The sequence below is a fragment of the Prionailurus bengalensis genome, chromosome A1, assembly GCF_016509475.1.
Source record: "Prionailurus bengalensis isolate Pbe53 chromosome A1, Fcat_Pben_1.1_paternal_pri, whole genome shotgun sequence".
In the NCBI taxonomy this organism is placed as follows: domain Eukaryota; kingdom Metazoa; phylum Chordata; class Mammalia; order Carnivora; family Felidae; genus Prionailurus; species Prionailurus bengalensis.
In genome coordinates, this window is record NC_057343.1 from 173831196 (window position 1) to 173846864 (window position 15669).

The window sequence follows — 15669 nt, forward strand, 5'->3', positions numbered from 1 at the left end:
GAATGGAGTCCCAAATAAACTATGTTTTTAATTGCCAAAATCTTACATGTCAAATTACCTGATTCAGAGATCTTATAAAAATTGGGGGGTGGGGGCGGAAATTCCCCACTCTTTTTTTCTCTAAGTAGGCAAGGATAATCAGCAGGAGGCAGCCGGGCTTTTTAGAGATCTTTACTATTCCAAGACAAAGGCTAAATTAACATGTCATATACAACTTAGGTGGACTTCTTCCTAGAAGGCAATTCAAATTTCAGCATGAAAGGTCTTCAGTGCCTTATGTCAACCTTTCAAAGAAGCATACCACAAGACATTACACTGCCTTCTTCACCATCATTGTATGATAAGTGATAAAAAATGTGGGCAGAAGTAATCATTTCGCCAAGCCCTGCGGCTTGAAGCCTCAACACAGCTTCTATACGGAATCTAGAAGCAAACACAGGGAGGGTTATGAGTGGTCACTCAGAGGTGTCCTGACACCCCACTCACCTGGTTAGCTTCTGGAGCTGAGGTACGGAGTCGGGTCTATATTACAGACTCACCTCTAAACCCCCAATTGGTGCCTACGCACTTGGTTCCCCTCAGGCTAACAGGTTTAAATCAGTACTGGGTGGCAAGCTATGTCCATTCTGTGGGTTCCCCAGTTTGGAACACAGAGGCTCTGCACCACCCGAAAGTTCTTCGCAGCTTGTTTTCACGTCCAAAGCTGTCACTGGGAGCACATCCCTATCCTGGTCTGGCCCCAGGGCTGTCCACTGAGGAGCCGGACTGATCGCTCCCTGGTGCCAAAGCATCTTGACACCCAGGAGCCCGAGACTGCCGAGCAACCCCTCTGACCTGGGACAGGCGGCCAGAACTCCTCTCCCCACAGGCACGAACGCTCCACGACCCGGGAAGGGCTTGCATCCTAAAGAGATGTCTCCCGACGCCCAGACAAAGACAGCGCTGGGAAAAGTTGGACCAACTAGCACCACCAGAAGGCGAGCGGATCAGCCCCTAGGCTTCAGTGGCCGAGCCAGCGATGCGCTCTCAGAGTCGCCGCCAACTTTCCCCGTGAGCTTCTGAGCAACTTGCTGGAAGTTGGGGAGAGGGGGCAGAGGAAGGGTCGGAGAGGCTGGTCGCGCGCCCCAGCCCGTTCCGCGTACCTCCCCGAGTACCTGCTAATGTATCCGTCGCCGTCGCCGTCGCAAGTCTGGAAGAGGCGCCGCATCCGCTCCTCCTCGCCAGTGCTGGATGTGTCGCTGCTGCTGCTGCCGCCGCCTCCGCCGCTGCTGCCACCGCCGCTGGCGCTCCCCGCCGCCGCCATCATGCGCCCGCTGCCTGCTCGGGAAGAGGAGGACGCGCGGCCGCGGGAGGAATCCGCGAGGCGCAAAAGCGGCTCGCAGCCCCGAACCTGCCTGACAACGGAGCATGCCCAGTGGCCGCCGGGGCGCTCCCGGCGCGGGATTCCAGCTCTCCGGGTTTTGCCCGGGCTGGGAAGATGGGCGCCCTGCAATCGCGGGAGTAGGCACCTCAGCGGAGAGGGAGGAGGGGAAGGTGGATCGTGGAGTCGGGGAGCCAGGGATGGCGAGGGGACGCGAGGGGACGCGAGGGGGGGCAGAGTACACAGGAGGTCTCCTGGAAGGGTGTCAACTCCGTGCATCCAACCTCGACGCGGGCCCTTGACACTTGGGGACTCAAGCAGAAGGGAGTGTGCTCCCGGCGGAACTCCTCCAACCGCCCAGAGTCGTGGATTTCTTTTCAGGAAAAAGATAAACACTCCCGTTTTGCCAACTCAGAGCGGCTCTTCTAGTCCCAGGCTGCAAGACTGCGCTGGATTCTGAACCCATAGCCCCAGATGAGACCCTTTAATGTCTAGGGTTTTGTGCATTTTTAACACCTGTCAAGAAATCTGACCCTCCTTAACTCCGGCTGATCGTCAACACTATACTGGAAATAATCTGCTCTCCTGTGTGGCATTGTGAACGTTTGGTCCATTTCTGGAAACAGCTCCTGACCTGACGTCACTAGAATTTGCCCCAACAGTTTTAATACCATCAAGAGCGAACATAATAGATGGTCTCATTTGACCCACACTACACACCTGAAAGATATCTCTTTATTATCAACCCTGTGTTTTAGGAGGTAGGTAACTACTTCATATAGTATCTTGATTACAAAATAAGATAGTATATTTTGATACCTACTAAGCACTTAATAACTGTTAGCTCTCATTATCCCCAATTTACAGATAAGAAAACCAAGGCACCCAGACTTGCTTTAAGGTTCCAGGCTTAGTAAGTGTCAGGGCAGAGGCAAGCCCAGGCAGGCAGTCTAACTCCAGAGCAGGAGGCCTTAAACACAACAGTATCCTTCCACCACAGCAGAAAAGGAACCACAATGAACCAATTTGTGGTTTAGGGAATGACTCATTATTCTGTCCCAGACTTTCTGCCAGAGGTCTGAGAATTCCTGTGGTAGTTTTAAAACACATCTGCAGATTCTTTGGTGCACCTCTCATCAGGAGGTGGAGACTGTTTGCCTTCCCTTGAACCTGAGTGGGCCTTTGTGATTCTCTTGACTTCTGAGGCTGGTTTAGAAAAGACACTACAGATTCCATTTGGCTCCCTCACTTGGGACAGGGACCTTGGAAGCCCTGAACTGCCCTGAAAGAAATTTGTCCACACTAAGCTTCCATGCTGGAGAGACCGTGTAAAGACAGAAAGAGATGTCCAAGGAGCCTAGGACGTTCCAGTCTTCTCAGCCCAGGTGCCAGACACAAGTGAATGAGAGAGCCTTCAGATGATGCTAGACCTAGACACTGAAACTGCATTAGAGACCCTGAGCAAACACTGTCCAACTGAGCCCTGACAGCCCCCAGAGATAAGATGGCAATAATTAAAGGATTGTTGTGGTTTTAAGCCACTAAGTTTTGAGGTCATTTGTCATGCAGCAATAAAACCAGAAGATATCCATATGTCTTGGAATTGTCTACCAGGTCAGAAGGAAACTGTTTTTGCTCTCTTTTCGCCCTTCTGTGCCCCATCCACTCCATCCGACTTCAGTTCTTTTTAATTCTGTTATGTTCCCAGGACTCCAGGGCACTTATAATTTGTACATTGAATAAAATGTCATCTTAGAAAAATTCTGTCAGTATATCCAACAGTATTTGCTAAAAGATGCTACTCTCAACACAAATACTCCTGTCTACAATAGAGCAAGGACCAATGTTCAAGTTTCTAAAAAATAAATGAATATTTAGAATCTTTTTCTCATTTTTCACAGAATAAAACTTTTATTACTGTCTGAGAATACAGCCAGACAGGAGTTGTTACCCTCAAATCCTCCTAGACAATTGATGGTTTGGGGCCAGAAAAAAAAAAAAAAAACACACAAAGAAAAGGAAAAAAAAAAGGGCATTTTTCTAAATACACATGTATGGAGGGTCTGGAAACCAAAGGATTTTCCAGGATTTGAGTAGATCTCTTTATAACCACACTTCATTTTTACAGAAAGTAGAGTGTAAACCTCAACCAATTATATTTCAAAGCAAAGAATGTTTTTCTCCTGGGAGAATATGTGCATGACAGCTCTGGAGGTTTAAATTTAAACCATCTTGAATTAAATCCGAACATACAAAAAAGTGGATCTTGACAAATTTCTTAAGCAACATTATGCTCATGCTTGGGTAATTCAGAAATGGCTGAACAGATAGGTTCAACCTTCCAGAAAAGAATTTGCTTCTGAGCTAATATGAAGCATATGAAATTTCAGCTGAAAAGGTTACTAGGAGAGGTAGAAATTTGTAAGACATTGAAAATAGAGATGCCAGATGAATATAAAGATGATAAATGTAAAGTAGGAGCTTGGAATGAGAGCAATACCCATGGTCATAAATCTAACAGTACTGGTTATGTCATAATTCCAAAGGTTTTATGTATTTATCCAAGATGAGTACATAGCTCAACATCGTCCTTATCCAGTTTTTTTTTTCTTCTCGGATTCCTTTTGGTTATAATAACACTTCACATTTATGTCATACATTTCAAAATACACCATGTATATTATAAGACATACTGTCCTTTATGTCCAAAGTTACCAGTTATAACAAATAAAACCATTGCAGAGTTGTGAAAACTTGATTACCTGGTGCTTGCCATTCCAAATTCTCTTTACCTAAACTAGGACCACATGTTAGAGTTGGAATGAGGACACACTCACACACCTGCCCTGGTGCCCTCTACCCACCCTTCTCTCTCTAAGGTGTTTTTATAAGCCCAGCTAAGTTCCTATATCCCTCAAAAAGCCTTCCTTTACTTCCCCAGGTCACAATGATGTCCCAGAGCTCTCTTAGCTTGAAGCACACATTTTGAGGACAGAATCATATAGTTTAATGGTGATTTGCCTTCCCTACCCACATTACCAATTATTTATTAATAAATGAGGTTGTAAATGAGAAATAAATGAGAAAACAGTAAGGTAGAGTTGAGGGAGCTCAATGAACATTTATTGAGCCCTTATCACAAATCAGTAAGTACTGATTTAAATGTTTAAATACCTTGGGGCGCCTGGGTGGCGCAGTCGGTTAAGCGTCCGACTTCAGCCAGGTCACTATCTCGCGGTCCGTGGGTTCGAGCCCCGCGTCGGGCTCTGGGCTGATGGCTCACAGCCTGGAGCCTGTTTCTGATTCTGTGTCTCCCTCTCTCTCTGCCCCTCCCCCGTTCATGCTCTGTCTCTCTCTGTCCCAAAAATAAACGTTGAAAAAAAAATTAAAAAAAAAAATAAATGTTTAAATACCTTATTTAATGCTATAGAGTGGGGGAAAGTACTTATCATCCCTATTTATGGGGTGGAGGGAGGTAAGTGAAGAGGAGTAAATCCAAAAAATTAATAGCAGTGTGCCCAAGTAAAGAGTCAGTTCCCGATGGACTGACAGCTGAAGGTTGTTTTCTGACAGTACTCTTAGAAGCTGGGCAATAAGTCCTTTCTTTCTTTTTTTTTTTTAATTTTTATTTATTTATTTATTTATTTATTTATTTATTTATTATTTATTTATTTGTTTGTTTGGTAGGGGGAGGGGAAGAGGGAGAGGGAGAGACAGAATCCCAAGCAGGATCTGCACTGCCAGCACAGAGCCCGACACGGGGCTCGAACTCATGAACTGTGAGATCATGACCCAAGCCAAGATTCAGAGTCAGACACTTACCTGACTGAGCCACCCAGGTGCCCCAACAAGTCCTTTCTTGAAGGGAGAACTGTGTGGTACATTCCCTTTTTCATCACAGGTCACTTCTTGAGCCATTGGATCTACTCCTTCATATATATTTGGGGAGCCTCTCCTCCAAGATTCTGGTGAGCCTCTCTTTCAGGGGGAATCTTAGAAGAGGAAGTTTAGTGGGAAAATTATAATAGCCACCACTGCTTTAGGTCCTAGGGTCCCAAATGCTACTCATTGTCCCCTTCCTCCACTAGCAAGTCAGATCTCCTCACCCTCAAGAGCTGGCCTAGGCTGTTTACTGGGTGACACAACCCAGATTCTCATCTCTGATTGCTGCACTTGTTCATTTACTGTTAAACTGACGGGAGAACAAAGAGGTATAAACCTATTCCTCTTTGCCTCTATTATGTAATTGTAGCACTGCCTCTTCTTGATGATCAGTGTCAATTACCTCAGCCAAGATAATGACTCTTCTTGCCTGCTGCTGTCTGTATCCCTTGATGGAAGTGGTCTTCCATTGGAGAACAGACCTCGTAACCCTGCAGAGGCAAGAGCTTTGGGGACAAGAGGCACAAATTTCCCAATTGGATAATTTCCCAATAGTGAGTTGAGGCAAGTGTGGTCATTCCTGCTTCTACCTTTTGGTTTCTAGACCCATGGAAACCTCTTATTGGGGATGCAGCACTATATGAAGTCTTTGATTCAACATATATACTGAGCCCTGGAAGGTGGTTCACCATCCTCATAAAGTATCATCTTCAAGATGACAAATTAGCTGTGCTTCTAGGGGGCTGTTCTACTCTTTCCAGCAGCTTCTTGTGGTGCAGTATGTAGTATGACCAGTGGGTGGAAAATAAAAACACTAATTCAAAAAAGATATATGTACTTCTATGTTTATTGCAGCATTGTTTGCAATAGCCAAGATATGGAAGCAAACCAAGTGTTTATTGATAGATGAATGGATAAAGAAGATGTGGTGTATATACACAATAGAATATTACTCAACCACAACAAAGAATGAGATCTTGACATTTGTGACAACATGGATGGACCTAGAGGGTATTATGCTAAGTGAAATAAGTCAGACAGAGAAGGATAAATTGATTTCACTTATATGTGTAATCTAAAAATCAAAGAACTATTTCTGTTTGTTCATTGATTTTGTTTTTTAGATTAGACTCATAAATTCGGAAAACAAATTGGTAGTTGCCAGAGGAGACAGTAGAGGAATGCATGAAATAGGTAAAGGTAATTAAGAGGTACACAAGTCCAGTTATAAAATAAGTAAGGCACAGAGATGGAAAGTACAGAGAATATAGTCAACAATATCGTGATAATGTTGTATGGTGACAGATGGTGACTATACTTCTCGTGGTGAATATTGAATAATGTAATGTAATAATGTAATGTATAGAATTGTCAAATCACTATGTTGTACACCTGAATCTAATTTAACATCGTATGTCAACTATACTTCAATAATAAAAAAAATTAAAAAAATTTATTGTTGGATAGCTGATATCAGACCTTTTCTTTTTCATATTTTTCCTTCTGGGTTCAGATATAGGAAGTCAGCTATATAGGATTTAGATTCAGATTTCTCTAAAATGGGCCTGGTACTTTCTTTGCACACACAGCACACAGTGAGAGGCTTGCATTTCTTCTTGCAGCTGAAGGGTGTGGCAAACACAACAGGAAATTGAGGGGCAGGCTGAGCATTTGCATGGCTACCTCAGATGATGGCTGACTCCGCAGCTGCCTCCACTCCAACTGTGGTAACTTTGGCAGGCTGTGAAGAGGAGCCTTCTATGTAGCAGGTACTCAGTATTGATTGGATTTAAATAATCCCTAGCTAAATATCATTTCCTGTAAGGAGTCTGGGTATCCTGGATTCAAGCTGAGCAACCATACTCTGTGAGGGATCAAACTGGCCGCCAGTGAAGGAAATGGTGAGTCCAAGAACCCCAGAGAGAGGGGCATCAACCCAACATCTCAAAGACTTTAGGCATAGTTTTAAAACTGCAGGTCTATATCCTATCTAAGGGTTACAAAATCATTTTAGTGGATGGTGACAAGCTTTTTTTTTTTAATGAGCTAGAGAAATATATTACATAAGTTTTCTGAAGCTATATATATATATATATATATATATATATATAAGCTATATATATATACAAGCTATATATATATAAGCTATATATATATAAGCTATATATATATAAGCTATATGTATATATATATATACATATATACATATATATACATATATATACACATATATACATATATATACATACATATATATATATAGCTTCAGAAAACTTTTTCATTTGTGAATGTATGTTTTTCTGGGGTATAGCATAAAGTGAGTGTGTATCTGGTTGTGTATCTGGCTAAAATATACTGCCTTAGGGGGAATATACTTAAATTTAGAATTATCACCCTGACACTCAGCCTAGAAGCCTTACTTTTGCTTTCCTTTCTTTTGATCATGAATAGCTTGAGGCATCTCTCTTACTCCTTTCCATTTCATTCATCCTGTATTCATTAGACTTGGGGTGATCAAGAAGAACGCACCTTATTTCTGTTCCTTCTATGCCCCTTTTCCCTTCCAGTTGGTGACATGGGTGGGCTAAGAAGGCTGGACTCCTCCATTTCTCTCTCCTAGCAGGCAAAATAATCAAGAGTGAGCTAGGCTGTTGGGTTCTGGGAAGGGATTGGAACAGTCTTCTTATCTGAGATAGGTGGAGCCAATGAAGAAATTACTAGAAATATCATTTGGATCTTCAAATCCAAGGAATGAGGCAGAAATCCAAAGCCAATGTGCAGAGGCAAACAGTGTGAGACATAAGGGTGAAGGAGGAAGGGTTGATCTTGCAGTGTTGAAATGGGAGGGCAGGAGCAAAGGGAAGAATCCCCAGAATGAGGAACATCCACAGCAATGTTTCATGATTTGAAAATGAGAAAAGCTAAAACATACCAACTATTACCTTATCTACCAACTTATATATTTTAAATGTGCCAAAAGAAGATGACAGGGGTATGGATTACATGAGTATGTCCATTTCCAAATTATATAGCTAAAAATTGTGCATTTCAATGTACATATATTTTAATTTTAAAAATGACAATAATTAAGAGTAGGAAGTGTGTAAAGGTACAGATGGATCAAGAATGGCAGATTGTTGGGGCACCTGGGTGACTCAGTCCATTAGATCACATTCTCATAGTTCATGAGTTCAAGCCCCACATCAGGCCTCATGCTGAGGATGAAGCCTGCTTGGGATATTCTCTCTCTCTCTCTCTCTCTCTCTCTCTCTCTCTCTCTCTTTCTCAAAATAAATAAATAAACATTAAAAATCCCTAAAAAAAAAAAAAAAAAGAATGAAGCTGTGTGATGGGTACATGGGGATTCATTATACTCTATTTACTTTGTATGTGAAATTTTTCCACAAGGCCTCAAAATGTCTTTAACACTCCTCCTTGTTATTAATCTATCCAAAGGCTAATATTGCCTTTTCTCCATAACCTCTCACCAACATGGAAGCAATGAATTGACTGTTTCCACATTTCTGGCTGCTCCCAACAGCCAAGTCCTGAAGTTGCTATAGACCAGATGGTCCAGGAGCAGCCTATCTGCCATAGTCACACCAGGTTATAGTCATGCCAGATTTAGAAGGAATATAAGAGATAGAGATGGTGGCTTTGTGTCTGAAACATGTATTAAATCCAGTACGTCTCCAACCCACAGGGCTCTGTGATGTCAGATCTTCCCAGGAACCTGTAAAGATAGAAGAGACTCATGCTTGTTATTTCACTGCACTGATAATTAAGGCAACAAGACTTGTGTCTACCTGGAAAGTGCCAGACGTTCTGAATTATGAATAGAGTAGGTGAGGTGGCAACAGCTGGCAATTCAACATGTGTGGTTTGCTTTAACAGGAAATCGCAAACTAATCTTTGAGGCCTAACACAGCATGAAACTCACAGAATTACGTGCTCAGGGCTATGAAATTAAAGGCTTGCTGATGAGGAAATGGCCCCCTCATCTACCTCCTCATTAACAGGCCCAGAGAGAGGGTGTGCTGCCAGAGGCTGGTCTTGATGTCTAATGATCTGAGACAGAACTGGAGCACTAACATGAAATGGTATAGTAGAAAGGTGTTCTAATCTTGGATCTTCAAGTTACTATGCAATATTGGGCAATCCACCCAGCTAAGCTATACTTTCATTTCCTCATCTGTAACATGATCTGGCTGGTATTTCTAAAATTCCATTATTTATTTGCCGAAAGGTTTCATTCATCCATTATTGGCAAGTTATCAGTAAGGTAGAATTGCCCTTGGCTCATGTGTCGCCTATTTCTTGACAAGGGTCAGTCTCACAAGCAGAGAGAATAGTGACTACTTTGTGGTGATTTAGAGCATAAGGAGATGAAATCCCAAGTTTGCAAACTCCTCACTAGCTATAGCATTTCCTGAAACTACACTAGAAGAGATTTTTTTTCTTTGAATTTTGGAGGTTCTTTTTAAGAATCCCTATTAAAATGGAAATGCCCCTGGAAGACTACTCAGCCCTTAGCACTCATTTAAAACTTTGTAGAAATAGTCCATTAGATAAATAGGTCTTGTGGGCAGTAGGAGAAGGGACTGAAGAAGAGTGTGAAGGCACTGATGTGAGTCTAGTGCACTTGGACTCCACCACCCCAAGGAATAGACCAGTTGTTGCAGGAAATGAAATACAAAAGGATTAAAGTTGGGGAATAGTTTGAGGGGACTTGAATCAGTAGCAGTCCACGTGAATTTTAGCACATGATTCCAAAGTTCCTTACATCTATGTTAAGTACTGAATGTTTGTGTCTCCACACCACCAACAAAAATCTACATGTTGAAACCCTAAGCCCCAATGTGATAGTATTTGGAGACGGGGCCTTTGAGAGGTAATTAGGGCTAGATGAGGCTATGAGAGTCCCCATGATGGGATTAGTGCCTTATTAGAGGAGACACAAAAGAGCTTGCTCTCTCCCCCTTGGCCACACACACACTCCAAAGAAAGTTCATATGAACACACAGCAAGAAGGCAGCCATCTGTAAGCCAAGAAGAGAGCTCTCTCCAGAACTGGATGCTGCCAGCCATTGATCTGGGACTTTCCAACCTCCAGAACTGTGAGAAAATAAACTTTGGTTGTTTAAGCCACCCAGCCGGTGGGTATTTTGGCACAGCAGCCTGAGCTGACTAATACAATCCCCTTTTAATCACATGGCCCCCTTCCCTTCCAGTGTTAGCCATGAGTCAATTTGCCAAATCAGGCATGAAAGAAATGTCCCTGGCAAGGGAATATTCTTAAACATTATTCCTCTCCCAGAGACTACCAGGCTGGTGCTATTTTTACATGAATCCAGAGCACTTCTCAGACCCCAAGAAGTTTTCTGACTACTTTTAGAAGACCCAACCAGACAAGGTGGTTGCATTTCCTAAAGGAACCTCCCTCTTGACCTATCCCACATGAGAAATAGGTTTACCAACGTGCTAGGTATTGAAAAAGTTGGAAAGACTTTTAATGATTTATTTTTTAATTATCAAGTTTCAAACATACTCCAAAGTAAAAAGAGAGCAGTACAAAGAGCATCCATATATTCACCACTCAGATTCAGTGATTGCCTGTGAAGATTTTAAAGGAAAATGCCAGTGAGAGACAAAGCATTATATCTACAAAGTACTAAATGTGCCATGGGGGAAATAAACTCATTATTTTGTGGGATATAAATACACTATTGAGCTACAGGAGAAAGTGTCTAATTCTTCCTCAACCACATGCAAGGGTAAATCTGACCTAAGCTTTAAAAACTGGATCCTTGGGGCACCTGGGTGACTCGGTTAAGCATCCAATTTCTGCTCAGGTCATGATCTCACTCTTTGTGAGTTCAAGTCCCGCATCGGGTGAGCTCAAGCACTGATTTGGGCTCCACACTGGAAGTGCAGAGCCTGTGTGGGATTATCTCTCTCTCTCTCTCTCTCTCTCTCTCTGCCCCTCACTCGCTCCCTTTCTCTCTCTCTCTCTCTCTCTCAAAAAAAAAGGGAAATAAACTTTTTTTTTAACGTTTATTTATTTTTGAGACAGAGAGAGACAGAGCATGAATGGGAGAGGGGCAGAGAGAGAGGGAGACACAGAATCAGAAGCAGGCTCCAGGCTCTGAGCCATTAGCCCAGAGCCCGACGCGGGGCTCGAACTTGCGGACCGCGAGATCGTGACCTGAGCTGAAGTCGGATGCTTAACCGACTGAGCCACCCAGGCGCCCCGAGAAATAAACTTTTTAAAATAAATACATAAATAAATAAAACTGGATTCTTTAACAACAAATGAGCAGAGGAAAAAAGAAAGAGAGAAACCAAGAAACAGATTCTTAACTGTAGAGAACAAACTGATGGTTACCAGAGGAGAGGCGGGTGGGGGCACGTGTTAAATAGATGATGGGGATTAAGGAGTGTACTCCTCATGATGAGCACTGGATGATGTACGGAAGTACTGAACCACTACATTGCACACATGAAAGTAATATAGCACTGTATGTTTACCTATACTAGAAGTAAAATTAAAAACTCAATAAAAAATAAAAACTAGAGTGTTTAATAAAATGGAAACATTCAATATTCAGGGATAAACCTTTTTTCTTTCAGCAGGTTTTTTATGTTTTCTTCTCTTCAGAGGGCCCCAGGAAGGGATTCCCAGGAGAAGGATCCATGGACAGACAGACTTCCCTTTTTCATATCCAAGTCCATCTTAGCAGTCTCCTGAAAGAGAAACCTAGGGACATCACTCCTCCAACCCTACTGCATCCTCTTATAGATCCCCATCTGATTCTTTTTACAAACACAGTTAAATCCCTAAAGTGTCATAATTTCCACACTTGATTTTTAGAGCCTACCTTTGACTAGCATCCTAACAGCATGGTTTCCTTGACATTCTACAAGGACATATGTATGTCACTTCCATCTTTAAATCCATAAAGTGGTTCCAATTCCAAGGAAAGTAAATTTTCTCTGCTACCAGACCACAGACTAGACTCCCATGGCTTACATTGGGTCACTGCTTTATTTCTTGCTTCCTTCCAGATACCTCTTCATGTTCCCAGTGAGTGATCTTCAGTGTTGTGACATGGTACTTGCTCTTCTTTACCAACCCTATAATCAGAAAGTTATTCCTGTGACCTTTTCCAAACTTCTTCTTTCCCCTTTACTGTACATCCCTTTAAAACTACACTTACTGGTGGGGCACCTGGGTGGTTCAGTCGGTTAAGCGTCCGACTCTTGCTCTCTGCTCAGGTCATGATCTCATGGTTTGTGAGTTTGAGCCCCACATCAGGCTCTGCAGTAACAGCGCAGAGCCTGCTTGGGATCCTGTCTCTCCCTCTCTCTGCCCCTTCCCTGCTTGTGCTCTCTCTCAAAATAAATAAATAAACTTAAAAAAAAAAACAAATTACATTTACTGGATAGGAGAAGGGAACTTAGCAAGACTGCCTGAAAGAGGTATATTTTACTTTTTTTTTTTTTTTTACTTTAATTCCAGTGTAGTCAGCATATAGTTTATATTAGTTTCAGGTGTACAATGCAGTGGTTCAGCAGTTCCATATGTTACTCAGTGCTCATCAAGATAAGTGTACTCTTAATCCTCTTCACCTATTTCACCCATTCTCCCTCCCACCTCCCCTCTGGTAACCACCTGTTTGTTTTCTATAGTTAGGAGCCCGATAAAGAAGATGTAGTATATGTATATATACAATGGAATATTAGTCAGCCATAAAAAAAGAATGAAATCTTGCATTTGCAACACCATGGATGGATCTAGAGAGTACAATGTTAAGGGAAATAAGCCAAGCAGAGAAAGACAAATACCATATGATTTCACTAATGTGAGGAATTTAAGAAAAAAAAATAGCAAACAAAGACCAAAAAAAGAGAAAGAGAGATAAACCAGGAAAAGGAGCTTTCCCTCCTCTTAGTCATTCATAGTATGAGAGCAAGGGCTCCAGAAGTTACAGGATGCATTTGCCAACCTATTGTGTTCACATTTGGGGGCTGAGCTTTTTATTGTTTGGAAGACGGCTAAAGGGTGTTCCAGATGGTTTTGAGGCACATCTTATAAAAATATCCATTTAAATGTTAAACTCTAAGTCTTAAGAGAGTGTGTCTATTTACATTTTCTGTATGACTACTGAATATATTAGTGATTGGTGCTTTGGGTAATGATCGGGTTATTCTATGATGACATGACAGTGGGTAAGGAAGAGGAAGAGTACAAACTAGTTGGCAGCATCTTCTAGAGAGCCTGTTTTTATGATTTTTAAATACAAACACTGCGTCACATGAACCCAACTGCTTCCATCTCAACTTTTATTATGATTCGTGCCATTATTACAGTAGTTTACAGTTGTATAGTAAAATCAGCGACTTTCAAAGCCGAGGACCGAAAGCCAAAGATAGCTTTCTGGTACCACCTTGTGGCTAACATATTAATACACATTTTAAGCTGATCACTAACTAGATACATAGAGTATTAGCAAAATATGTATTTTTGGATGTATGTATAATTCTGTATATAACAAATGATAGAGCTGGAAGAAATTTTACAATTACTTAAACCTCAGGTGGTAAGAACAGATTTCATTCCACAGATGCGTGGACTTAATTTCTCTCTAATTAACCTAATCTCCATTAATTTAGGGGTCCCCTAGTCCATCCCTAGGCTTGCTTCTAAATTCTCGGGGATTTAAAGGGTGTCAAGTCATCAGGAAGTGTGGGAAAGAGTTTCTGATCTTTGGCTGTCAAATAACATAGGTCATATCTGAGTCTTTCGTTGCTTGTTCCCAGCTTCAAGGCAGCTTCAGGTCTGGTATATAAGTGCTGATTCTGGATCTCTCCTGCTGCTCTACACCACACTGAGCCCCACCTGCCTAGGCACATAACACCACCATTTTTCCTGGGCTGCCTCTCTGGAGCTCCACCTGGGGAAGCAGTACATGTCATTCTGTTCTAGGATCTCCCAAACCATGCAGAGTTTGTGTTTTTTTCTCTTCTAGGACAGCAGGACTCAGGGCTTCTTTTTAGCAACTCAAAGGCATATTAGTACCTGACTTCTTCCTCTCCCAAGTATTCCTGTTTCTCCCACCCCACAGCCTCTAGCAACAATTCTTCTACTCTGTTTCAATAAGTTTGACCTTTTTTTTTTTTACTATGCAGTATTTGTCTTTCTCTGTCTGGCTTATTTCACTTAGTATAATGCCCTCCAGTTTCATCCACGTTGTAGCAAATTACAGGATTTACTTCTTTTTTAAGGATGAATAATATTCTATTATATAGAGAGATAATATATGTATCACATTTTCTTGATCTATTCATCCATTGACAGGCACTTAGCTTCTTCCATACCTTGTCTATCGTGAATATTGCTGCAATCAACATGGAAGTACAGATAATGGTTCCATTTCCTTTTAATATATACCCAGAAGAGAGAAAGCTGGATCATATGGTAGTTCTATTTTTAATTTCTTGAGGAGCCTCCATACTGTTTTTCCATTAAGTAACTATAAGATCCCTTATAGAAAAGTAGCAGCCCTCTTCACAGTAGATCAATTTGTTCATGTTTGTGAAGGACACTGAGAACAGGGTAAAGTGGGCTTTGACTCCTTGAAGCCACACCGGCCTTCAGCATCAATGCCTAGTCCTCCATTTCTCAGAGGAGGGCCTGTCTCCTCACAGGCAGGAAAGCTCAAGGAGGATCATGCTCTTTGCAAACTGCAGAATACTGTGTATTGGAGATGCTGGGATCTGAGACTTTCCAGCCCAAACTAATGCCATTTCCCTCATACCTTCCCCTCTGGTCTGGCCGATGGGGGTCTAGGACCTAGACCCTCAGATTTCCTCTCCTGGAAGCAGGTACATATGCTCACTGGAAGCTGAGTCCTCTAGAAATTCCTGGTCCATCAGTATGGCCTTCAGGGAAGCTTCACCATCACCTACCTCCCAGCCTCCCCAAGAGCACCAAATCTGCCTTCATCTTCAGTCCATCCACTTCACCCTCCTCTATGTTGGCAAGCTGGTGAGTGCAGCAGGCAAGAGGCTGACCATTTCATGGGCTCAACATCTCTATCCCTGGGGTAAGAAGGGTGCAGCAGGTGGTGCCTGGATGGGGGCTGGGGAAACAAGGGGATACAGGAAGTAAGGGGATACAGAAAGTAAGCATACAGAGAGGGGATGAAGATGAGAGGATACCCTGTGAGGGAATCACTGCGACCTAAAATCATCCCTTGTTTCCCTGCCATCCCTAGGGTAAAGACCAAGCTTCATAATGTGAAACTCAGAGCTGTTCTGTATCTCAGCGCTCCCGGGCTCTCCGTGGTCACCTCTCACCAACACAGTACTTCTAGTAACAGTCTGTCTCAAACACTTGAGTCATACCTCTATTTCTCTGAATATGT

General features: G+C 42.4%; 1 protein-coding gene across 1 annotated transcript in view; it reads right to left on the minus strand.

Moving 5' to 3' along the window:
* Nucleotides 1–2303, minus strand: part of MCC (MCC regulator of WNT signaling pathway) — a 429487-nt gene extending 427184 nt beyond the window's left edge. Inside the window, exon 1 of the mRNA XM_043588824.1 lies at nucleotides 1155–2303. Within this exon, the coding sequence (XP_043444759.1) occupies nucleotides 1155–1639 (485 nt within the window). The 5' untranslated portion in view covers nucleotides 1640–2303. The remainder of the gene's footprint in view (nucleotides 1–1154) is intronic.
* Nucleotides 2304–15669: the final 13366 nt, after the last annotated feature.